The 25170-nt window shown below is 34.1% G+C and overlaps 1 protein-coding gene across 7 annotated transcripts; it reads left to right on the top strand.

The window, feature by feature from the left end:
- Positions 1 to 890: 890 nt before the first annotated feature.
- nt5c2a (5'-nucleotidase, cytosolic IIa) lies at positions 891 to 24379 on the top strand. 7 transcript variants are annotated; one of them, XM_087277525.1, is made up of 19 exons: positions 905 to 936; positions 2809 to 2926; positions 3928 to 3957; positions 6353 to 6426; positions 9689 to 9806; positions 9900 to 9995; positions 10177 to 10268; positions 10461 to 10518; positions 10611 to 10704; positions 10806 to 10859; positions 11289 to 11372; positions 12281 to 12322; positions 12713 to 12820; positions 12907 to 12973; positions 13287 to 13457; positions 18411 to 18462; positions 18752 to 18812; positions 20138 to 20314; positions 22670 to 24379. In XM_087277525.1, the coding sequence occupies exons 3-19, from the start codon at positions 3950 to 3952 to the stop codon at positions 22913 to 22915; spliced, it is 1602 nt and encodes a 533-aa protein (XP_087133651.1). In that variant the 5' UTR covers positions 905 to 936; positions 2809 to 2926; positions 3928 to 3949; the 3' UTR covers positions 22916 to 24379.
- The last annotated feature ends 791 nt before the right edge of the window (positions 24380 to 25170 follow it).

Raw genomic sequence — 25170 nt, 5'->3', positions numbered from 1 at the left:
AATTAAACAAACAAAAAGCAGAAACAGTGCAACTCAGACTTTAAAGACATACATTTTTATATTGGATATACTCAAGACGTACTAAATACACGGGAAATACACGTAGAAAAGGCACTCTTGATCGTGATCAAGATTGTTGTATGTTATCGTAATGAATAAATTATCGCATGAAATAAAATCTAGACTGGTGAAAAACTTTCACTACACTTTGTCAAATAATTATCCTAAATGCCTTGACAAAGTTTTGGTTAAATTGCATTAAATGCAAAAGGTGTTTTTTATATAATAATAATTGTAACTGAAAATAATCTGTGTTTTTTATGTTTAAAATAAACTTTTTAAATGCATATTTAATGCTTATTCTAAATCGTATAACCTTGTATTTGGAAGCATAAACACCTTTTTAAATTTTTTTTTATTACAATTTTGGATCCATAAACAGCCTATGTCATGTTTCATTGGACCTAATCCACTTTTAAAGAACATTTTAAATGAAATGCACAATTTCTTGTATCTGAAACTAAAACGTCACAGATTATAATTGGCAACTCGGTGTAGTTGATAACCTGCAGATGGCGGTATTTATCTTCTAATTCTATATTTTTGATGAGTTTTTTTTGTAGATTTCTGCTTCATTTTTACCCCTCTCTGTGTATCTCACTACATAATATCTTTCACAATGTTCAGTATTCAATTAAGAATTTGTCTTAACTTTATTAATCCCCAGACAGACATGAATTTAAAAATAGAAAAATTTAAATGTAGTTCTTTATGGGTTTCAGATTGATTAGTGGTTTTAGATTAGTATCGTGTCGATTTCAACAAAGCAATTAGGCTATATTATTACCTGCGTTTAAGTGTATATTTCTTTGAAGCGTGTGCGCATGCGCATCACAGATAGCGCAGAGCTGCAGTTGTTGTTGGTCACTGACGGAGGTGAGGTAAGTAGCCTACAGTCCCTGCGGGGAAATATAACGCATCTGAAGAAACAGTAGTTATGTCATTAAATCGTTGCAGGAGGACTGTTGTATATGAGCGTTATTGCGACTTTTGTACGGCAGTCCCTTATACATTTTATACAATAATTTCCGGTTGATAAAAACTACAGGAATGTTAACGTTAGTTAGCTGCTGTGCTAACTTTACCATTACGGAACTGCATGGGACATTTTGCTCCCATTTATGACATAAGATTAATTTGTTATTAATAAATATTTACACTGGCTGACCATGACCCGGCATAGTCTGGAGATTAATGTGTTTATTTGTGTGAAACGGCTTCTGCTTTATATTAAAAGCTCTTTTGAGTGTTCTAAAAATACATAACGTTCTCATTCATCAGACAAAGATGTCAGTGAAGTCATACTGTTTTTATTTTTAGTTGAATTTAACATGCCATTATTTGCAGCACTATCCTGTGTATTTATTACATTTTGATATTTTTATTATTGGCAAACCTTCATTTACAGAGTGCACGTGCGAGTCTGTGTGTGTGTGTGTTTATAAATATTCTGTCAGAGAGGCTGTCCTTCTGTTTTAAGGTTACAAATTAAATCATAATAATAGACAATTTGCTCCAATTCTGTTCTTTTTAGAGGGAGTTTAAGTGCCATAAAGCTGGTAGCTTTCTGTAGTTGCGTGTCTTCCTGTTTTGAGTGTTTATCTTCCTGACAGGAAATACTGTTAAGTTAACTTAAAACGATTAAATTAAATCTAGTATTATTAATGTAATGAAAATTTTGAGACTAAAAAAGTTTTTGTTTGCGCATTATTGAGATGATTCATATTGATATTGATTCATGGTTTTTGTATCTGCTGAGGCAGGTATTCTATTTGCATTGTGTAGTTTATAATTTAGTTTAATAATTTATATACAGTGATTTTAAAGATGAATTGTCAGCTTTATTACTTCAGTCTTCAGAAATCACTGTAATATTATATTAATTGTTATTATTATTAGTAGTAATAGTAATAAAAGCAATAATGACTGCAGTAATAATTTTTTATTTTTTTTTAAACTACATACAATAAGAAAGCATTTATTTTCTCTTGGGTTTTCCTAGCTAACTAATTAGGTACAAGTATGAACAGCGATTTTCTGCGTGTTAACTTTTCCTGCCAGAAAGAATATTTTGATTTCATGGATCAATGATAAGCCCCCTTCCATGAAAGGATGGCATTCAATAATTCAAGAGATTATTCCCCTGGAATACTTGTCTTAGCCACTCCACAACTGATACATTTATTCACTCTTGGTCACCATATCTGGACAATATAAACCTTGCTTTGTGATATTTTGAAACTCGGAATGACATAATATCCAAATAGACATTAATTTGTGTGTATTCTGTTTTCATCAAACTTCTCACTCTTCCTGGCATATTGTAATATTTGTAACATAATAGCTTATGGCTTTGGCCATATGTATATTTTAGTATATGCAGTTATGTTTTGTGTCAGGCATTTTATGTTATGATGTATTTTTGTTTTGTGCATGTCTAAAAATAAAAAAATAAAATAAATAAAAACATATTAAAAAAAAGAAAGCATTTATTTAAACTTAAATAAATATTTAACAATTTGTTTGCATTTAATAAATGCTGCCTTGATGAACAGAATAATTCATTTATAATAATAAAAATAAAACAACTGACCCCAAACTTTTGACCTGTAGTGTACATATATTATAATTGTTTTTTCTATTATTATTATTATTATTTTTATCATTATCATTTAATAAACCACTAATACAACCATTATGTGCCATGTAAAACAGTTCTCTTTTATTTAATATTGCTACGTTTTACAGAATTTTAACGGTTAAAGATGACGACTTCTTGGAGTGATCGGCTTCAGAATTATGCGGATATTCCAGCCAACATGGACGGTTTATCCATGAAGAAGTACAGAAGAGAGGTGCATCACAGGTAGTTAAACATTTCACTTGTGCTTTTAGCTTTGCAGCCCATTGTCATTGTATTGATTCAATCAGACTGCATAGTATCTTGGTTACGCAAAAAACAAATAGTCTTACTCAAATTTACTTGTTTCAAGAACAACTTGTTTATTCAATTTTTCAAATTGTAACAGCAGGAGAAATTACTATAAATCATCTGGTTTTCATTTCAGATAAGATTGTGAACATTTTATTGGTAAAAACACTTTCTGATTGAAGTATTTCTTGAAATATTTATTTAATGAAATATGTTGGTGCTCAGAATAATTTTATGTAGCATGATTAGAGTTGCATTGCCGTTATGTTGCTTCGTGAATGCTTCTCTGTTCATGTCTGTCTGTCAAATCCTTTGTCAACTTCATTGTTGAAATGATGTCGGCTTCTGTGTGATTTAAGCAATGTCGTATGAATTGCAGGCTTTTTTTGCAAAGACTTTTTTTTTTTGTTTTGTTTTTTGGACTGCTCAAATATTTTTAAATATGAAATTATTTTTATAGGCTATATATACAAATCGTGTCTGATAGGGTAATACAGCACAAACATGTATTTTATACTAGCAATCAATATTTATATTGAACAAATGTAAGAATTAAATTACTGAAAATATTCAGCAGAAAGCACTATGAGAGAATAGAGGCCAATTTAAAATCACATTAAATGCAATGAATTAAAGACATGTATTGTCATATAAAAGCCTATAGGAACACAGTTGTTCATGTAGTGGCTTTGGCCGGTATGTACTGATGTAATATATAGTCCATGTATTCCTTTATCACAAAGCTTACCACAGGAACTGGCCCACTGTCATCCTTCTATGAGGTATGCCAAAGTTTTGTTGTTGACGTGCAGTGCTGACTGATCATCTGTTTACTTGATGTCTTTTCCCCCAATGTACTCATCATGGCACAGCACTAAGAATATCAAATGAACCAAACCATCAAGGATTTTGCACTGTGCTGTGATTTTATGTAGGTGTGAAGACCTGTGATGGGATATGATCATGTGTGATCATTGCTTCATTCTCCTTTCCTCTAGCTGTACCTTCTTGCTTCATGCTCTTAACACATCTTTCAGCTATAATTTACAGTAACAGCTCATTTGTTATAAATGAAGCTTTATTTGTGACACCCTCACACCTCAAATGTAGAGTTTGTTGATGATGTTCTAGCATCAGGTAAATCTAAAGAAAATAATAACATGCTTTAGGACTCATCATTAACCACTTGAAAGATAACAGATATGTAAGTACACTACCTGACAAAAGATTTGTCGTTGATCCCAGTTGTACGAGCAACAAATAATAACTTGACTTCTAGTTGATCATTTGAAAAGTGGCAGTAGGTAGATTTTTTTCAATAAATCATCTTTTGAACTGCATCCTAATCATCACAAATACTGCAAAAGACCTATTGGAACCCGCGTGGACCCAAGATTCTCACAGAAAACAGTTTGGTGATGGAAAAGTCATGGTTTGTGGTTACATTCAGTGTGGGGGCGTGTGAGAGATCTGCAGAGTGGATAGCAACATCAACACCCTGAGGTATCAAGACATTTGTGCTGCCCATTACATTACAAACCACAGAAAAGGGCAAATTCTTCAGCAGGATAGCGCTCATTCTCTTACTTAAGCCTCCACATCAAAGTTGCTGAAAGCAAAGAAGGTCAAGGTGCTCCAGGATTGGCCAACCCAATCACCAGAAATGAACATTATTGAGCATGTCTGGGGTAAGATGGCATTCAAGATGAATCCATAGAATCTTGATAAACTCTCAAGAGTCCTGCAAGAAAGCTTTATTTGCCATTTCAGATGACTTTATCAATACATCTATGCAATGACTCAAATAACTTATTGATAAAGTCATTCAAGCTATTGGAAGTCATACACAATATTCTTTTTTCCCACCGCCTCATGACTTTTTCTTCTACACTGTACATTATTTCTGTTAAATGACAAAACTTTTGACTAAGAAAAGTCAGACATTACTGTCCTAAATAAATAATTAAAAAACAAGGCATGATCATATTTTAAAATATGTACATTTTTAACATTTGTAAAATAAGTGTGATCTAGATACTTCTGATACAAAATGATCAACAAGAAGTCAAGTTATTATTTGTTGTTCCTAAAACTTGGATAAGCAACAATATTTTTGTCAGGTAGTGTAATTGTAACCCAAAAATGAAAATGTACTCGCTATTTGTTCTGCCTCAATTACTTTCAAACCAATATGAGTTTCTTTTTTTTTAGTTAAATGCTAATAAAAAAAGTGTTTTGTTTTTTTTTAAGAAGAAGAAAGAAGAAAGGTGGAAACTAGTAACCGGTGACATGCATAATATTTTTTCAGCATTTTAAAAAACATATATGTTTTTGTGTTCAAAAAAAAAAAAAGAAACTCAAACAGGTCTGTGACAAGTAAAGGCCGAGTTAATTATGACAGAATTTTCAGTTTTGGATGAACTGTAAAAATACCAAATTTTATGAAATCTAGAAAAGCCTTTTTTTATCCTAACTGTGAAGCATTTCAAATGGTAAGTATTTGTCTTTAACTGCATATTTTGCCTAATTAATAATAATTGAGATTAATTAAACCGTTTATGTATTTCATTTATGTGTATTTCAGTGTAAACCACACTTTTAAAAAAATATCTGTAAATTTGCTATTTTTTGGATATTTTTGTTTTTTGTGATTCATGTTTTTATTTTTATTTTTTTTACGTTTATTTATGCTTTTGAATTGTTAACATTTTGGGATTTTGATCTTTCTTCCAACAACTTTTAACCTTAAAAAGTTAGAATAAACAGAGTCATCAAAAGTCAACAGAGCAGAGATCAATGTCCCCTAATGCAATTCACAGCTGTAAATAAACTGAAAACACTTGTGAATCACAAAATGCTGAATCTGCTAATTAACAGATATTTGTATAGTGCATATTCTAACCAGACGAAAAGTGTTCTTGTGGTTAAAAAATAGCTAAAAAAACATATTTTTCAGGTTTGTAAAACAGATGTGTTCAGCAGACCATGTGGAAATTGTCCCCCTTATTTTATTATTTAAAAAAAATGTATTTATTTTTTTATTTTGCTGTCTTGATACCATGACCAGTCATTATCACCTGAACAAAAAAAAAACTTAATTCAATTGTAAATCAGGGAAATAAATGACCTTGCCTTTAGCTTCTTCTCATATTTGTCTGCTGTTGGCTGAACTAGGAGTAGATGTCATTTAACCAAATGCATAAATTCTCATTTGTTGCTTTCACAGGTCAAACTGTTAACTCATTATTTACACTAACATAAACTCCAAGGCAATGGAATTAGAAAACAGTCTGCTGAATTCAACACTGTTTGCAACCAACAGAATATCCATCAATTGATTGTATTTGTACCTCCACACAGAGTTTTTGTCAATAGAAGTTTGGCAATGGAGAAGATAAAATGCTTTGGCTTTGATATGGACTACACTTTGGCAGGTAAGATCAACAAGTATCTCTATGGAAGAACATGGGCTGTGGGATTACATGTTGTGAAGGTCATTTAAGTTTAAAAGAATCGTAAAGCATTACAAAATGGCAGGATCATAGTATGCTACTGTAAGATAATCCATGATCTCGTGTATTTGATGGTGTCATGGTTCTTTAAAAAGCACTCTTGTCTTCATGCCAAGCACCTGATTTCTCACTCTACACTCTTGATGTTTGAGATGGATGAGTGCACTGAGATCCAAAATATGAGATGTGGGTCTTTTCATTGGTTTTATTTCTGTTTATGGGTTTATAATGATAAACAAGTGCTAATGTTCACAGGAAATGTATTATGTTATGTATTATAAATGAACGTGCTTCTCTAACTATCTTATGATTGCACTGCAGTGAATTTGCTTTGTGTTGTATTTGTTTCAGCAGAAAAAAACAAGGGTTTGTAGCCAGACTTTGATTTTAATGATTAGTTTTTGCTTTCATCTAAATTTTATGGTCATCAATCTTATTGGTCTGTATCCAACTAGAGACCTTGGACTTAAATTGGTCTTGCTGTTATTCAGTTGAGCTTTGAAGACAGAATGGCAGTTCAGAGAGATTGGGATGTTTGTGTTTGTGGAGCTTGATCATGGGGTAGACTCCATTTCAGCAGTTTTGACATTTCCTTCTATCTCGAGCAGAAGTCTTGTTGTCTCTTTAGGGAAATGCTCATTCAGCTGATCAGGCTAATGTTTGGTTCTAGCTCCACATAATATTGTAAAAGTTTTGCATTTGTTTGATGTTCTCTGTTTCCTGAAAAATGTTTGCTCACTTTACAAAGCTCTGTTTATTTACTTTCTTGGGGTGGGAGGAGGTCTATCTTTAGTTGATTTGAAGAAACAACAAGGCACTTTTACTCAATTGTTCACATAGCAGTCATTCCAGGTCCAGTTATTGATTAATCTACAGTAGATTGAGAGTTAGTAAATTATGCTTTAAAAGAAACTGTGAAGCACTAAAAACTATAAAAATTGCCTTATTATTTTCAGAAATATCAAAGCATTAACAGGGTTCACTGCTAAGGATTTTTTTCTGCTGATCTGATCGGGCTAGTGGTTTTGATTTTAACTTGCCCTGCCAAAATTTTTACTGGCCCCACCAAAAAAAAAGGAGAAGTTAATAGCTATTTTTAGCCACATATTTTAAATAACATGTCAAAAATAATGTCTTTGAATCAAAAATTTTAATTAAATAATTTTTATTTTTTAAAAATGTTAATAAATGTATAATGAGCAAAATTCAAAGTGTTATGCAAACAAAAAGAGCAGTATGGAAAATGTGGAGGTATTTTATTGCAGTTCAAAATAATTTAAAAAAAAAAGGGTGGCTGACTTGTCAAACTGATGGCAAATTGTGCAAAACATTACTTTATTTTTTGACGTGTTGTTTCCACATAAATGTCTGCTTCCATGATGTTATAAACAGATATTTTCTTTTAGCCTTATAATTTGATGTTGCCGTTTCTTTGCTGTACTGATTGTCACCAGGTTATGGGAACAAAATAGCATGCTCAAAACATCAAATCACATAAGAGGAACTAAAAAGCAATATGGTGTTTACGACATCACAGAGAAGATAGCATTTAAAGACTTAAAAGCACAAACTTAAAATGCACGCAATTGACAAATATTCACAGGCAAATTAAACTTTAGTGACAAGGCAACACTGTCCCAATCGGGCCAGTAATGATCCTTTCTACTGTCCCAAGCGTCTCTCACGCTGGCCCTTATTGTTAAGCCCTGATTCATATTCTTCTAGCTGTTTCATATGTTTACTGGAAATAGAAAGAAATGGACTATTATGCAAATAAAATTAAAGTACCTTACCAGTCAACTTTTGGGTCAGTCAAATTTATGTTTAAAAGAAATTGAAAATTTAATTTAATAATGCTGAATTTATTGAACCTTTTCATTAAAAAATCCAATGATGTCAGTTGCCACAAAACCTTAAATATCAAAAAAAAAATTTTTACTATTAATAAAATAAAAGGGTATTTGTGTGTTTGTTTAAGCGCCTAATTTATTTTTTCAAGTCACAGGAGTAAAGGTTATTTTTAAAAATATATATAAATTAAAATATTGCACTTTTGAATTGTGATTACATACAGTGTATATTATATTCTATTAAAATATTACTGTTGTCACTTGGTGAACATAAGACATCTTTCAGAAACAAACAAGGGGCAAGTGTACTGAATATTATAATATGTTAACCCTTGTGTGCTGTTGCAGATGTTTTCTTCCACGCTGGGGTGATTTTGAATCTTAATTTGGTCTCTATTTTCTCTGTGTTTTATCAACTGAAATGATGTACATATTTTGTACATATACATTTTTGGAAAAATGCTTTGAAATAATTGAACAATGCACTGGGCAAGTGTACTACCCTTTCGTTATGTTAATGGCTGTTTTTGTCCCATTGACTTTCATCACATTTTTTGATTATGCATTCTTGATTGTTGGTAGCTTTCCCTGTTGGGAACAGGTCAAATCTGCTATTTTTACTGTTGGTCAACAGTTGCAGTGCAAAAAAAGCTTAGTTTCTGGTTTTTATACGGAGGTAAGTGTGTTTGTGAATGTGTACGCAAGACCTTTGCACACTCACATTGATATGTCTGAAAAAATTAAAAAAAAGCAGCTCAGTTCTCAGAACATACAGTTGTAAACATAGTAAGTATATTAATGCACACACACTATTATTTGTGTTTTACTCCATAGAACTCTATATAAAAGCGAGATTTTTTTAACAGGCCAATCTAAAGGGTTAATGGTGTCAACTGATGGTCTACAGTAGAAATTAATAATTTTACTTTCTGCCAACAGTATGAGTTTGAACGAGTGTGCGTGGATGTTTCCCAGAGATGGGTTGTGGCTGGAAGGGCATCCGCTGCGTAAAATCGTGCTGGATAAGTTGGCTGTTCATTCTGCTGTGGCGACCCAAGAATAATAAAGAGATTAAGGCGAAAAGAAAATGAATGAATGAATGAACTTTCTCCCAACAGGAAAAAAACAAGAATGCATGATTATATGATGTCGAAGCTTTGCAATCTAAAAATATTGTTATAATAGATGTCAACAGGGCAAAAAGAGCCACTAACATAAGTAAAAGATTGTAAATTTCAACAATACACAAGGGATTAACGCATTTTCACCTCCTTTATGTACTATATTGATCACTCTATAGATAACCTAGTCTCTGTTTTCCTTAATGTTAATAGTGTACAAGTCTCCGGAGTATGAGTCTCTTGGCTTTGATCTGACTGTGGAACGACTTGTTTCCATTGGTTACCCCCAAGAGCTACTAAACTTTGTCTATGACCCTGCTTTTCCCACAAGGTGATTTTTAAGTCATTTTTCAACCTTTTCAATGCAATAAAACTTGACTTGCACTGCATATTTTGATCCACACATGTTCTGTTTACCTTTCAGAGGCTTGGTGTTCGATACAACATATGGAAACCTGCTGAAAGTAGATGCATATGGAAACATTCTTGTGTGCGCTCATGGTTTCAACTTCCTGCGTGGGTGAGTCAGCACAAGCATTTAGGATCAAGCGATGACCTGGTTATTTAAGTTTGGTTCAGTTGTGTCCTTCATTTTAGTATTTGTTTCATCTTTGTAACAGAGACAAAATATTTGCGACAAAATGTCTTGGTCACACTTCCCACAAAGGTCATAATTAGTGTATTTTTCATGTTGTTTTCAGTCCAGAGATAAGAGAGCTGTACCCAAACAAGTTCATTCAGCGTGGAGATACAGAGCGATTCTACATCCTCAACACACTCTTTAACCTCCCAGGTCAAAATCTTATATCAAATTTTACACACACACACACACATATATATATATATATATATATATATATATATATATATATATATATATATATATATATATATATATATATATATATATATATATATATATATATAAAGATAATATCTGTAGTTTATGTATGAGCTCACATTAAATGTGTTTGTGTTCTTTTAGAGACATATCTATTTGCCTGCCTGGTGGACTTCTTCACTAGTTGCTCAAGATACACCAGGTCTTTTTTCTGCTCTCATTTTATCTGTAACTATTCTGATATATAATTATAGTAAAAGTGGTGTTTTGTGTCTTTTATTTTCATTCCAACAGTTGTGAGATGGGCTTTAAAGATGGAGATCTTTTCATGTCTTTTAAGAGCATGTTTCAGGATGTCAGAGATGCTGTGGATTGGGTCCATTTTAAGGTAAAGGCCATTTTTACATGTTAACATACTTGATTCTTATAAAGAACTGCACTTTGTGTAAATCTTAAACTGTGGATAACCTCTTCTGTGTAATATTTCAGGGCTCACTAAAGGAGAAAACGGTTGAAAACCTAGAGAAATATGTGGTGAAAGATGTAAGCCAACCAGATTGTTGTGTAGACGTGAGCTGTATTCCAGAAAGCAATCAAATATACATCAAATATACATTTCCAAACAATTTAGCCTAAATAAGTTTCTGGGAATAAGTTTAGTTATCTCAAAGTATGATTGCTCTGAATATACAAGACATTTTCAACAAAATACAATGTCCTAATATCCCCTAGCTGGTCATGCTTAAGTTGCAATGACTACTTGCATACCTTGAAAGTTACCTCATCCTTTAGAACCGAATGTTTAGGTTATCTATTAACTTAACATCTTATGTCACATAACCTGCTTACAAGAATACACTCCAAGAATTACTATGTTGCAATTTTACATTTATTAATAATTAATTACAATAAATAGTATACCGACATAAGTATTTTATGTGTTTCCATATCTTTTGTCTTTTCTTAATCTAGGCTAAATTACCATTGCTTCTAAGCCGAATGAATGAAGTTGCCAAAGTGTTTCTTGTTACCAACAGTGACTACAAGTACACAGACGTGAGTTAATCAAAATATGAGACCTGAATAATCTAATTTCATTTAAGACCTGACAAAATCTGTTGGATTTTTATAAAGGATATACACTACCGGTCAAACGTTTGGAGTCAGTAGAATTATTACATGTTTTAAAATAAGCTTCTGCTGCTCACCAAGGCTGCATTTATTTAATCAAAAATACAGTACAAACTTTAAAATTGTGAAAAGTTATTGCACTGTAAAACAACTGTTCAAAAGTAGTTTATAATTTAATAATTTACTCCGGTGATTTTAATGATGAATTTTCAGCTTCATTACGCCAGTCTTCAGAGTCACATGATCCTTGTAAAATCACTCTTATATTAATAATAATTATTGTTATTACCATTATTGATATTATAGTAATGGTAATCATAATAAATGACTGGAGCAATACTTTCATTTGAAACTACATACAATAAAAAAGCAGTTATTTAACAATTTAATAAATATTAGCATTTTTACAGTTAATAAATTTAACTGTAATACCTCTGTAACCGCCTTGAATAATTTTCTTTAAAAAAATACAACATGGAAAAAAATACTGACCCCAAACGTTTGACCGGTAGTGTACGTTAGATGCTTGCAAATATTTGGTCAAACTTAAAGCTTCTGTGTGAAGTACATTTTAAATATATTTTAATGCATTATTATGCGTTGTAATACATTTAAATGCATTGTATGTTGCTTTATTTATTATGTTTAGGTTTATTGTATTAAAACAACCCATTTTAAATGTAACGAGAACTGCATGTTACTATAATGTGGTTCGTTATTTGTGAAAATATTTTTAAATACATTGAGAATATTTTCCTGAATTAGTTAGTTTTACATAAAGACATCAAAACTAAAAAAAAAAGTGTTATAATAATTTCCTCTCTCTTTTTCAGAAAATTATGACATACTTGTTTGATTTTCCACATGGTCCAAAAGTAAGTAACCATTCTTCAGTAACATTGTTATTTTGTATATATATGTAAACAATTATACTGGTAGTGCCTGCATTTTTATTTGTCCCAGAACACCATTACAAATGTCAATGGAGAAAGGACAGCACACATTTTACATCAAATTTGTGTTGAAAACTTGAACCAGAAAACAAAGACAAACACCATTGTTAAGAGAAAGACCCTGAGGAATAATTTGTCATTTATGATGTATCTGTAACACCATCAGCTTTTTTTTATTTAGGAGCAAATATTTGGAAAAGGGATTAAAAAGAAAGTGAGGATTATCAGGGGCCATATAAGATCTTTTATATGTTGCAGGTTTATCACATTCACAGACATTGATAGACTAAATCTAATATTTCTTTATTACAGTTGGGTTCTCCTCATCGACCCTGGCAGTCCTACTTTGATCTTATTCTGGTGGACGCCAGGAAGCCAATGTTTTTTGGGGAGGGCACAGTCTTGAGACAAGTGGACACGGTAAGATCTGCTTAGACTCACAAGAGTAACTTTCAGAAAAATTTTTTTTTTATTGATTCACATTCAGCAATTTGTCTGTTCTGTAGACCACTGGGAGACTGAAGATTGGGACATATACAGGTCCCTTGCAGCATGGCATAGTATATTCTGGTGGTACGTGGTATATGCAGGTTTTTATTTATTTAATAATTGGTTACAATTCATACTGTTGACTACTGGCTTATTACCTGCCTATAATAAGATATTAACTGTTCTTTAACAGTTGTAAACCATGATCTTATTCTGCATTCCTAATCCTACCTAAACCCAACTTCTACCTTACTTACTATTAATAAACAGTTAGTTAGTAATTTATTAAGCTAGTAGTGTTAGTTAATGGTTTGTTAATACCGTAAGTTGTGACCTTAATTAAAGTGTTACCAATAATTGTCTGATCTGGCTGATAGAATTTGTTTTTCCACCTCAGGTTCATCAGACATAGTTTGTGATCTGCTGGGAGCAAAAGGAAAGGACATTCTGTACATTGGTGACCACATCTTTGGAGATATCCTGAAGTCTAAGAAGCGTCAGGGTTGGAGAACGTTCCTGGTGATTCCTGAGCTGGCTCAGGAGCTTCACGTTTGGACTGACAAGAGCAGTAAGTATTGAAAGTGTTGTGTCTTGGCAAACTTGGTAGACTGTCACTGATCAAAAGGCAAAATCTTCAAAAATGTTTTTTTATAAAGATTTTATTGTGTGCAAAGAATAGGTCAGACATTGTGACAAAGACTGTAAAACTAGCTTCCCATTATATCTGTTTTCTCCAATCCTCAAGGTTACAGGCTAATCTTCTACATATCCCAAGATTGTAAATAGCATTTCATTGCTTCCTCACCCTTGAGCTTTGTGTACTTGGGTTGATTATTATGGTGACCCTCACAACATTCCTGAACCTGATGGCTTGACCTAAGAATATTGTTCACTAATCTCAAAAAAAAAAAAAAAAAAAAGAAATATATATATATATATATATATATATATATATATATATATATATATATATATATATATATATATATATATATATATATATATTGGTATTGAAACAATGGTTTCCTATGGAAATACTTCTTTAAATTGCTTGAATGTAACACTGCACCGTTGCTTACTGTATTATTTTCAAAGTCATGAATATGCTAATTATTCCCCCGCTTTCATTCAGTGAATTAATGGATTAACAGTTATTGCTGTCAGTTACTGCTATTTTGAATGGATTGTAGCTCAGACACCGACTACGTTTACATGGACATTAGTGATCAAACTATTTGCCTTAATCTGAATCCGTCAATAATATGATTAAGGTGATTACATGAGTTCCTTTTTAAATGTTCCTTTCATGATCACGTTTTACATGTTATAGCACATAATTCGATTAACATCATTGCTTAACTGCGCTATCCACGTTTCATTCGCAGTTTCATATAAATTCCGGTGTTTCATTTTTATTTTATATGTATTTTCTGCAGTTTGGCACTTTCACTTTCATTAAGGAACATTTTATGCATGCCCCCCGTAACAAACGAGATATTGGATGTGAGTATTTACTGCTGGAAGAGTGTTGTTTGATACTGCATGCTTAATGGGTTAAAAAAAACCTCAGAATTTCCCAATGCAGGTGTCTGTGGTCCTTCACCTACTCTGTAGGTGCAGAAAATAGTGTCAAACAGCCATGTGTATATGGACTATCCTGTCGCAAAATATGGCGCAAATTCTGCACAACGGTAATAGTTTGATTGTAGTGTTTACATATCTGTACTGGACTTCAATAATGCAACTAAAATCAGCATACGCCACATGTCCTAATTTCATTTCTGTTTAGTTCGATTATGACTTTAGTCGGATTAAGGTAATCAAAAAAATCGTTGTTTAAATGGTAGACTCTTAATCAGAGTATTGTCTTAATCAAATTATAATTGGATTATTGGTGTCCATGTAAATATACTCAGTGTTTGATGGGAGCTCTTACACTTCTTAGTTAATCACAATCTCACAAAGTTCCATTATAATACTGTGAGGCAGTGTCTAGGCTGTAGAATTGGCAAATGATTACAGAAACATTATCAATATGATGGTGTAAAACTACATTTCTAATCTGTTACCACCTTGTGAAAATAAGCGCAGTTAGAAAAGCAAAATATAGAGTGGAGCATTGCTATTGTCTAGAAGTGTAATGCTAACGTGGTGTTCATTTCATCATTGAAATTAAGTGGAAAACATGTTCGTTGCCTATTGCTTGATATAAACAGAAACTTGAAAGGTAATCTGTGCTAGTAACATACAGTAATCAAAAACAATTGATGTGCACGCTCTGATCCACTTGTCTACTGAATTACCTGTGTAATTTATAGTGTTTTAATTATAGTGTTTATTATTATTTAATTTTAGTTATTATTTTAATTATAGTGTTTAGTGACTAAAAACACAAAAATAGTATTTACTCAAAAAGATCAAATTCTAACTAACACATATAACATACATAATTAACATATTTTGATGTAACCTGCTGCTTTGTGAAACTGAGTGTTGGCTTTCAGTCACTTTACTGGTGTAGAAGATGTGAAGTTTGTGTTTGTGTCTAGCCAAATTTTGTGGACGAAATTAATAATGATCAAAAATAGTTCACAGATTATTTGTAAATGAAATGTCTCAGAGAAAATATTGTGTTATGGTTACGATTGGTTGCAAAATAGATGTATGAAATTAAACATATGAAGTGATACAATGCATAATTATAACCCGCTTAAAAGTAGACCTGAGAGTACCCTGTTGAAAATGCTGGGTTCCTTAACTTAATTGTTTTTACAAGTTTAAGTTTATTTAACATAAAACAATTATGTTTTCCCAAAGCAAACCTTAAGAATTTTGTTGTTCCTACTTAAATTAAATAAGTAGTTTGAACAAGCTGCAAAAGTAATTTTTTGAGTGTAGGAGAGTGAGAGAAAGAAAGCAGGGACCAGAGAAAAAAAAGTAAGAATAAGAGCTAGAGAGGAGAGAGAGAGCAATAAAAAAAGAATGCTCTTTTATCTTCTCATTCATCATGTCACCAAATCGGCAGTTTAAAGCTTCCCCCAAGGTGTGACAACTTGCAAACCCCCAATGTAAACACATCTCATCCTGCAGGCCTTGATCTTATCAGCCTTTCTGTGCCTTTTACAATTTCAATTCATCCATTTGGAAAGAAAAACTCAGTTTGCAATAAAAACAAATGCTTTTGAGCATTTTCAGCCTTTTTGTATATACAGTAGTGCTCTACAATACAATTAATCTCTTATGTACACTGCATATACACTCACCGGCCACTTTATTAGGTAAACTTTTCTAGTACAGGGTCGGTCCTGTACTTTGTCTTCAGAACTGCCTTGATCCTTTGTGGCATAGATCCAACAAGGTACTGAAAATATTCCTCAAAGATTTTGGTTCATATTCACATCCATGATGCAAATCTCCCATTCCACCACATCCCAAACGTGCTCTATTGGATTGAGATATGGTGACTGGGGAGGCCATTTGAGTACAGTGAACTCATTGTCATGTTCAAGAAATCAGTCTGAGATGATTCGCGCTTTATGACTTGCTGTGTTATCATACTGGAAGCAGCCATCAGAAGATGGGTACACTGTGGTCATAAAGGGTTAGACATGGTCAGCAACAATACTCCGCTGCACACCTCGGTTGTAACGAGTGTTTGTTGAGTTACTGTTGCCTTTCTATCAGCCGAACCAGTCTGGTCATTCTTCTCTGATCTCTGGCATCAACAAGGCATTTGATTATTTTCTCTTTTTTCGGACCACTCTGTGTAAACCATAGACTGTAAAATATATGGACGTACTATCCGTGACGTCACCCATAGTTTTCTAAAGAGCGCAAAAGAAGCCACAAGTAGGCGCGGCCAACCGTCGCCATTTTGTTTGCGCGTCATCACACCCACGGCGGGATACCAAACAAGAGCAAAGAGGCGGAGAGTGAGCGGAGCTACAGACACCTGCTGACAGTTTGCTTGGACCTGGTTCAGACACACTTTACTTTGGGAGAAATGCTTAATACTTAATCACCTGTGACTCATTTGTATTCTGACCACTTGTGCTTGGTTGTATACTATATCAATAAAGTGTTTAGTCTTTTAAAAACACACTGCTGTAATACATTGAGCCACTAAACATTGTTCTTATGACGTTTTTCAACAGGAGGAAAACGCAAATTACTCCCAAACACTTCAGATATAGTCTGTGTTAGTTAATGTAAGACTATTGATGAAATCCAGCATAACACTGTATGATAACACTTTAGATGACTGTTCTAGAGCCTACAGCTAATCAATCTGACAGATACTGGTGTACATTACAGCTTTAAATATAAAAATAAACGATAAAATATCTTAAATAAAACAAATACATGTATAGAGATGGTGTATAAGTATATAACTTTACTCACATGAGAAACGGAGGCCACGTGAATGGTTTGTGAGCACAATTAAGTGCACTCAGCATGCCATGCCATCTAATAATTATAGGAAACAAGTCCAAAACGCAGGTGACTGTGTAAAGCCACATAAAACAACACAGAAATACGATAAATATGCCGAGTTCAGTGGCTAATCTGCAGGATTCAGCTGTGGTGACATGACGGCGACCAACGAGACCTAGCTGTCACTCAAGTGGCCACTCCCTTAATTATGCAAACTTAATATAACTCAATATAAAGGAAACGGATGAGTTATAAAAAAATTCACCCCCCTCACAGTTGTCATGAAGGGTAATATTAGCTGTATTAACCTAAATCTTTTTTTGTACCAGGCTGTAAACACCTTTTTTCTGCTGTAAAGTTGGCCATTCTAACAGTGGGCTCAATTGAAATTTGCTCTATTTTGGAGCCAGGAGCGGCCAGGACTAGCGGAATTTCGGATGAATTGCAGTTTTAGTTACTTCTGTATTGGCTTCCTGAGGGAGAGCGGGAGGTTGTCGCTTGGTGTAAACCATAGAGATAGTTGTGCATGCAAATTTCAGTAGATCAGCAGTTTCTGAAATACTCAGACCAGCCTGTCTGGCACCAACAACCATGCCACGTTCAACGTTACTTAAATCACCTTTCTTTCCCATTCTGATGCTCAGTTTGAACAGCAGCAGACCGTCTTGACCATGTCTACATGCCTAAATGCATTGAGTTGCTGCCATGTGATTGGCTGTTTACAAATTTGCGTTAACGAGCAGTTGGACAGGTGTACCTAATTAAGTGGCCAGTGAGTGTATACATTTGACAACATTTAAAGTGGATCATCACCTTTCATAAAAGTTGTCCTAAACTGTTGAACAACACCCATTTTTGTCTTTGGAACATTTTGAAAAACATTTTGATTCACTTCAAATGTTGACTACTGTACATGATCAAATCTTGTTTGTCTTGTTAATAATAAGTATATTTTTAACAACACCAGACAGACATAAACAAATAGAAAAGATTTTCATTTTTATTTGTGTTATTTTCTTCAGGCACAGAAGTTCATGTCCATGAAACATAGACAGAGACAGTTCATCGTGTTCTCTTTTTTTTGCAGGCCTGTTTGAGGAACTACAGAGTCTGGATATTTTCCTGGCAGAGCTCTACAAGTAGGTATCATCTATGAACTCTTGCTCAGATGTTTGCTCTGCCAGCATGCAGTGCCAGTTCATGCTCACAGTCATGCACTCGTGTACCCGGAGAAGGACACGTCGCTCCCTCTCTGCCGTCCACAGCCATTTGACATCCAGATAAAGGGGTGCACATTCTTTTCTATTTTAAGACTGACGGTTCAAGGCTTGTTACATTTAACTCTTTCATTACTGTTCGAGTACCAAACACACAATTCTGTTTTTGGCTTGGTTATTTTTATCTACATTTGTATTTTTTTGCCAACAGGCATTTGGACAGCAGCAGCAATGAGAGACCTGATATTAGCTCTCTTCAGAGGAGGATCAAGGTATTTTTATTGGTTCTAAGGAAAGCAGTACACCTTGCACTGAGAATCATGTCACGTAAATGTAGTCAATAAAAGGAAAAAACACATGTAAAGGGCAGGATAAAACCCTTCAGCTGTAAAATAAATTCTTAATAACTACTTTATAGAGTGAACGTAGGCATCAATCAATGTTGGATGGAGAAGTATAATTAAGCCATTTTAATTGGCAACTTTTTTAGAAACCAAATTTAAAATTGAAAGAACTTTAGTAAGTCCTGTATATAATGATGCGTATAATATTCTAACGTTGAGCAGTAAGTGAAACTCTTTAAATTTTTCTCTTTTGTCTATCAAGACTGTTTTTTTTTTGTATAAAATGATAGTGAATAGGTCATTATATTGTGAAAATGTACAGTTTGAGGTCTTTTTTTACAGTTTAAAGTTTAAATTCTATTTTCTATTTTAAAGTCTACATTTGTCTATTTTTATCATTTAAAAATGCTATTTAATTCTATGATAGCAAAACAGAATTTTCAGTATTATTCTATAAAGTTCTGATAAGAATGAGCTATTTCTCAGATCATGATACTTGGTTCAAATGACAAATTGTTTACATGTGCTGTGATTTAACGTCAGGGTTATTTTTTTATAAGATATTAATTTATAAACCCTTATGAACATGTCTGACAACGAGTTGTTTTGTGCATACAATTTAGATGATGACAATTTTATTTTAAATTTTCAATACATTTATTAGATTTTTATAGAAAGTCCAAAAGAACAGCACTTATTTAAAATATCATTGTTAGAGTCTTTGCAAACAATTAAATAAAAAAATTTTTTTATGTAACTTTTGATCAATTTAATGCCTAGTTGTAAAACAATGAGAGAAATAAGTCTGACTCTCCCCAAACTTTTGACCATATTAGTTTCAGTCCAGAGGAGAGGAATGATTTTAATCAAACTCCGTATCATGTTGGCACCAATGGCCTAGTGCAGGGGTGTCCAAACTCAGTCCTGGAGGGCCGTTGTACTGCATAGTTTAGCTTCCTTCAACATGCCATAGAAGTTTCTAGACTACCCAGAAAGAGCTTGATTAGCTGGTTCAGGTGTGTTTAATTGGGGTTGAACCTAAATGGCCTAGTGGTTAGTGTGTCAACACATAATGCTCACGCCAATCCAAGTTAAATTTCCAGTGCGATGTCATTTGCTGATTCTTTCCTTCTCTCTGCTTCCCACACGTTTCTCTCTGTAATTCTCCACTGTCTTATCATAATAAAGTATAAAAGAACTACAAATGTATAAATTAAAAAACAGCTGTTTCTGTATGTCTCCAATTTGCTCAGAAAGTGACCCATGACATGGACATGTGCTATGGCATGATGGGAAGTCTGTTCCGCAGCGGCTCTCGCCAGACACTCTTTGCATCTCAAGTGATGCGTTACGCTGACCTGTATGCGGCGTCCTTCATCAATCTCCTATATTACCCATTTAGCTACCTGTTCAGAGCTGCGCACGTCCTGGTAAGTAAGCTCAACAAAAATTTAAGTGTTTTCAAGCAGTACTAACAAACAGATGTTTTGGGATGTGGCCATAGCTGACGTTCTGCTCTTTTAATGTTTTACTTACTCACTTGAGTGAATTTTTCAGGTTGTAAGGTATTCATTCCAGGATCAATGTACATTGACAGAAGGGATCAAATTTTAATTTAGTATTTGCAAGAAAGAAACACTTTGACACCTACAGCACATTAACAATATAAAAAACACAGCGCTTTAAAGGCTTTTTCACACCAAGCTGACAACAAACAACTAGTGTCGACAAACCCAACTGTGTTGTTGCCTCTTGTTGGCTTACGTCTGGTCCAAAAAGTTTCCTGTAAACACTTAAAGTGGACAAAAGTCAACTGAAACAATAAAATGCATTCTGCGCGATGTGTCTTTCTGCGCCTGTGTTTACTCATTTACAACTACTGATGCGCACATGCAAAACGTAATTGTCACTCACTAAGGAGGGATTCGCTCTTGCAAATATATTTGATAATCCAATAATCCATATTGTTTGCAAATATTTGAGAAATGTAGCTAAATTACAGATGGCCTGTATGTGTTATTTCTTGATTTTAATTTTTTACTTGCTACGTCACTTCACTTCATCACACTCGCACTCTGATTCATTCCTGTATAACCAGTCAGAGCACTCTATTCAGCCGATGACCACAGCTGATTCTACATGCTGAATCAGGCTAACGAACTCCAATGTTAATCAAATGAGAGGTAACGTGTGGAACACACCAAACCAACTAACCAGACCAGCAGACCAATGAAGCCCAACTGCTGACCGTCGGCTTGGAGTGTCCTAGTCTTAAAAGAAACCACTTTGAGCTGAGTTGACTTTATTGGTACCCGTAGGTAGATTCTTTTTGCAGCAACGTTTGGCATTTGATACAAACAATTAAATCACACGTTTCAAGGGCCAAGGGGTAGAGGTAAAATAATAGAATTGGGATTGGGCCTTTATCTCAACCACTCTAACTGGCTGAGCTGTGATGTAAACAAAACAATTGTGACTATTACGGCCCATGTCTAGGGGAAAACAACATGGGCATAATAAAAGGGAAAAACAAATGTATTGGGGTGGTGGATTTCCCAATCAAAACAAAAACTTAATACAAAAGATCCCCTTCGGTCGACAACCAAACTCGGACACTAAGTTGAGAGTAATTGAATAGATTTATTATAGAAAAAAGCAATAAATTTAAATGAGCATCTCTTCAGGGGGGCCACTGGCCAAAATAACAAACTGAAGAATCTATAAAGTAAATGCACTAAATTACCTATAAATATTTAAAGAAAATACAGGAAGCCTACCTTTCTCCTTAAATAAACATAGTCAAAAGTAATCCAATAAATATCCAGGCCACCCCTACAAGCACAAACTCTCAAAAATAAGTTAAACATATGAACAATGGTAACAAGTTTGAATGTTGGTCGTCGGCTGGAGGGGTATAATGAAAATCCTGGAGCTCCACTCCTAGCAACGATCACTGCACAAATGAGCTTTCCGAACCCTGCCGGAAGCCTTTTTTTAATACAGGCCTCCGAGACCAGCAGCCAATCAGAACTCGAGATCACGCCGAAATGGGAGCCTATGGGATAACAAAAAAAATAAACAGCTAGAAGGCGGGACAAAGAAAGAGACACATGCAATACGCAATAAACTTTAGTACGTCATAACAGTGACCTTATTCTTTATGTAAAAGCGAGTGCTACCATTGAAACATTATTGGCTTGAGACTTCAGGTCATTGACTTTCATTTATTTTCAGCCGTAAAAAAAGGCTTGTTATGCTGCTTGATGGTGCTAACTGATATTTTCTAATTATATTATTGTTGATTTCATGTATGGTCCTTGATACAATTGTTTGTAGAGCAAGTTATTTGACTATTTCTACAATGTATTATTCCAAGTCACTTTTGCTATTGACAACTTAATCAGTGGTTCTAAAACAATCGCAAAACAAATAAGGATCAAATGCTGTTTTTTAAGGGGGAGGGGCTACACAATATACTCCGCCCAATCTTCATGTTTTAGTTGAAATTACTCTAAAAGGGTAATGATTCGCACTCATCAAGTAATTGCTTCTTACTGTTTTTATTTGTACATTCTTCAGGTGATTCAAAATCACAAACGTGTTTCATTCATTACCTTTTCGAATAATAGCATTGACAAGATTGACGCACCAAAGAAGTTTCTTTAAAAACAGAGAGTGTGCAGAGCAAACTTCACTACTCTATCAGTTGAAATTACGTCACACATTTGTACACTACAGGGGAACTTAACTGACCCATTTTTGTCTGTGGCTTGGTTTACAAACAGATGCCTCACGAGTCTACTGTGGAGCACACTCATGTGGACATCAATGACACAGAGTCCCCCATGGCCACCCGCAACCGGCACGCCATTGACTTTAGAGAGCACGAGTGCAAGAGACACCAGCTGACCCGCTCCATCAGCGAAATCAACCCTCCACACCTCTTCCCTCAGACGCCTCAGGAGATCACACACTGCCACGATGAGGATGATGACGAGGAGGAGGAGGAGGAGGAGGAAGAAGAGGAATAAGCACACGACTGCTGATATTACATCTGATATGCATCTACTGTAAACAAGTATGATCCCTGCATTCACACACAGCCATATATTTTGTAAAGCTGCAAAGAGAGGATGTTTATTTCTTGGGAAATATATTTTAGAGTTCAAAGTTTGATGAGAGGATGAAGCTAAAATGTTTAGCTTCCTATTTTTGAATGAGGTCCACTTAGAAACGACAACAGATCTGTGAATTATTTGCATGATGTTGAGGAAACATTACGAGTTACGAGGTACATAGCTGACTTAAGTAAATAGCATGAATACTTCTTTTTTGGCTCTGTGATGTATGTAGATCGCTTTCAAACTACAGAGAGGAGCCGTATAGCATGCTGGGAAATGACACCAACAGTACAGCTTGCTTGTTATCCGTTTGACTGCCTGTTCAATCGATGTAACATCGCCATCTACTTTTCAAAACTAGTAGTACGTAAATTTCTGTCATTATTATTTTTTTTTTTTCTGAGGAAAAATGCAACTTTTTAGGGTACTAGAAAAGGTTTGAGTGTCTTATGCACTCGCCCTGATCACTGTGTTAATATTAGACTGAGAATCTAGAGCTTAGATTTATTGCCTACTATTTTTATATCCACTGACCTACAGTTACTGCAGCTAGATATGTTTAAACACATTCTTTTTGTTGTTGTTTATATTAGCATAATGGTTAAGTTTCTGGCAGAGGACTGTCATTTAGGAAGAAAAAAGCTGGTCGAAAGAATTGTGGGAACCAGTGGATCGACATCCATTGAACACGCGGTTATTATGAATATTTGTATCTCTGTTATACAGTCCTGATTCTGAAATCTTTGTTTTTGGCTGACATGGTGCTGTTTAGCATCAGAATCTTTTTTGATGTTTTTGTTTTAAACTGAAGGGAATTTATGATGGGTCTATGTTGGTTTGATATACTGTACTGCTTCATTTTAAACAGTATTTGGACAGAACCCCTGGATTATTTCAATCCGAGTCATTTTGCCAATGTAATATGTGGATTTGTTTATTCAACCAAGGACTGTTATCGCTGTCCCTCTTTTAAATTTACAGATGCTGTTGATTTATTGATTTTGTGTAATGTATTTTTAAAAATCCTTTTCAATGTTTATTTAGGCTTTTCCAAGTCTGCTGTTGGATATGTGTGATTCATCTGTATTTTTATTGTTTTGAAATCTCTGTATTTTAGTTTGAGCCCTGTTTTAAAACCATTTCCTTACTGTTTTTCATGAATGTGTATGGATTTATTTGAGTGTTTGTAGAATTTACAGCCACTGTCATGACAGACTGTTGTGGGAGGATCAGATTATACTGTATTTTTAGTGTAGAATTAAATCAGTCTGCTTTCAAATGTGTTGTCATTAAATGTTTTTGTTTGGCATTGTTGAGTTGGTTTTCGGTGCTGTAGGTTGTTGCATATGAAGAGAATAAAGTTCCTGTCATGCAGCTCCACCTTGTGGTCATTCAGCAATAACGAGGGTATTTTACAATTTTAAAAGATTAAACTGGTCTTTGTATTGTGCTTATCATCAAGAGTAGATGATTAAGGATTAAACAGACATATTGACAATGTTAATACTTTATTAAAATTATAACCAATATTTTAAAGGGCACCTATGCTGAAAATCAACTTTTGTAAGATGTTTGGACAGAACTGTCAGTATGTATAATGTGTCCACTGTCAAACTGGAGTGAAATAAACCCAACCAGTCTCTTTTTTTAAATTTCCTGACGTTAAAATTGTACAGAAATCCCAGTGTTTCTGAGGCCCTCCACGGCGTGATTTAGTACTGCGGTTTTCCCGCCCACCAATTGATTGACAGGCACCATGTCTCCATAATTACATGTATAAACGTCCACAGAACAGCGTTTTTTTTGTTGCAAAAAAACATTAAAATATCCAACTCTCTGTGATTTTATAAGTTTAAAATGTTTTAAAAACAATGAATGTTTGTAATAAAGACATTAAAATCATTATGTAATTCTTAACCGCTATAATCATCAAGGCCGCATGGTGTCAGAACGCGCTTGTATAGGTGTGGGAGTGTGTACTGCAAACGGCGTTTGTGTATGACTCATTGTTTCAGAAAGGCTTGAATAAACTCCACCACAATTACATGAAGTAAACAGTTCAGTGAAGATAGCAAAAGATTTGTATTTTTCTGATCAATAACTCATGACCGAAAACATAGTTCCTACACAAAATAGCACCTCTTTTCAACCATCCTAATGTATAC

This window comes from Danio rerio, chromosome 13 (genome assembly GCF_052040795.2).
Source record: "Danio rerio strain M-AB ecotype USA chromosome 13, GRCz13ab, whole genome shotgun sequence".
Taxonomy (NCBI): Eukaryota; Metazoa; Chordata; class Actinopteri; order Cypriniformes; family Danionidae; genus Danio; species Danio rerio.
The sequence above is the reverse complement of the archived record's forward strand: the minus strand, read 5'-3'. Positions and strand labels throughout refer to the sequence as shown.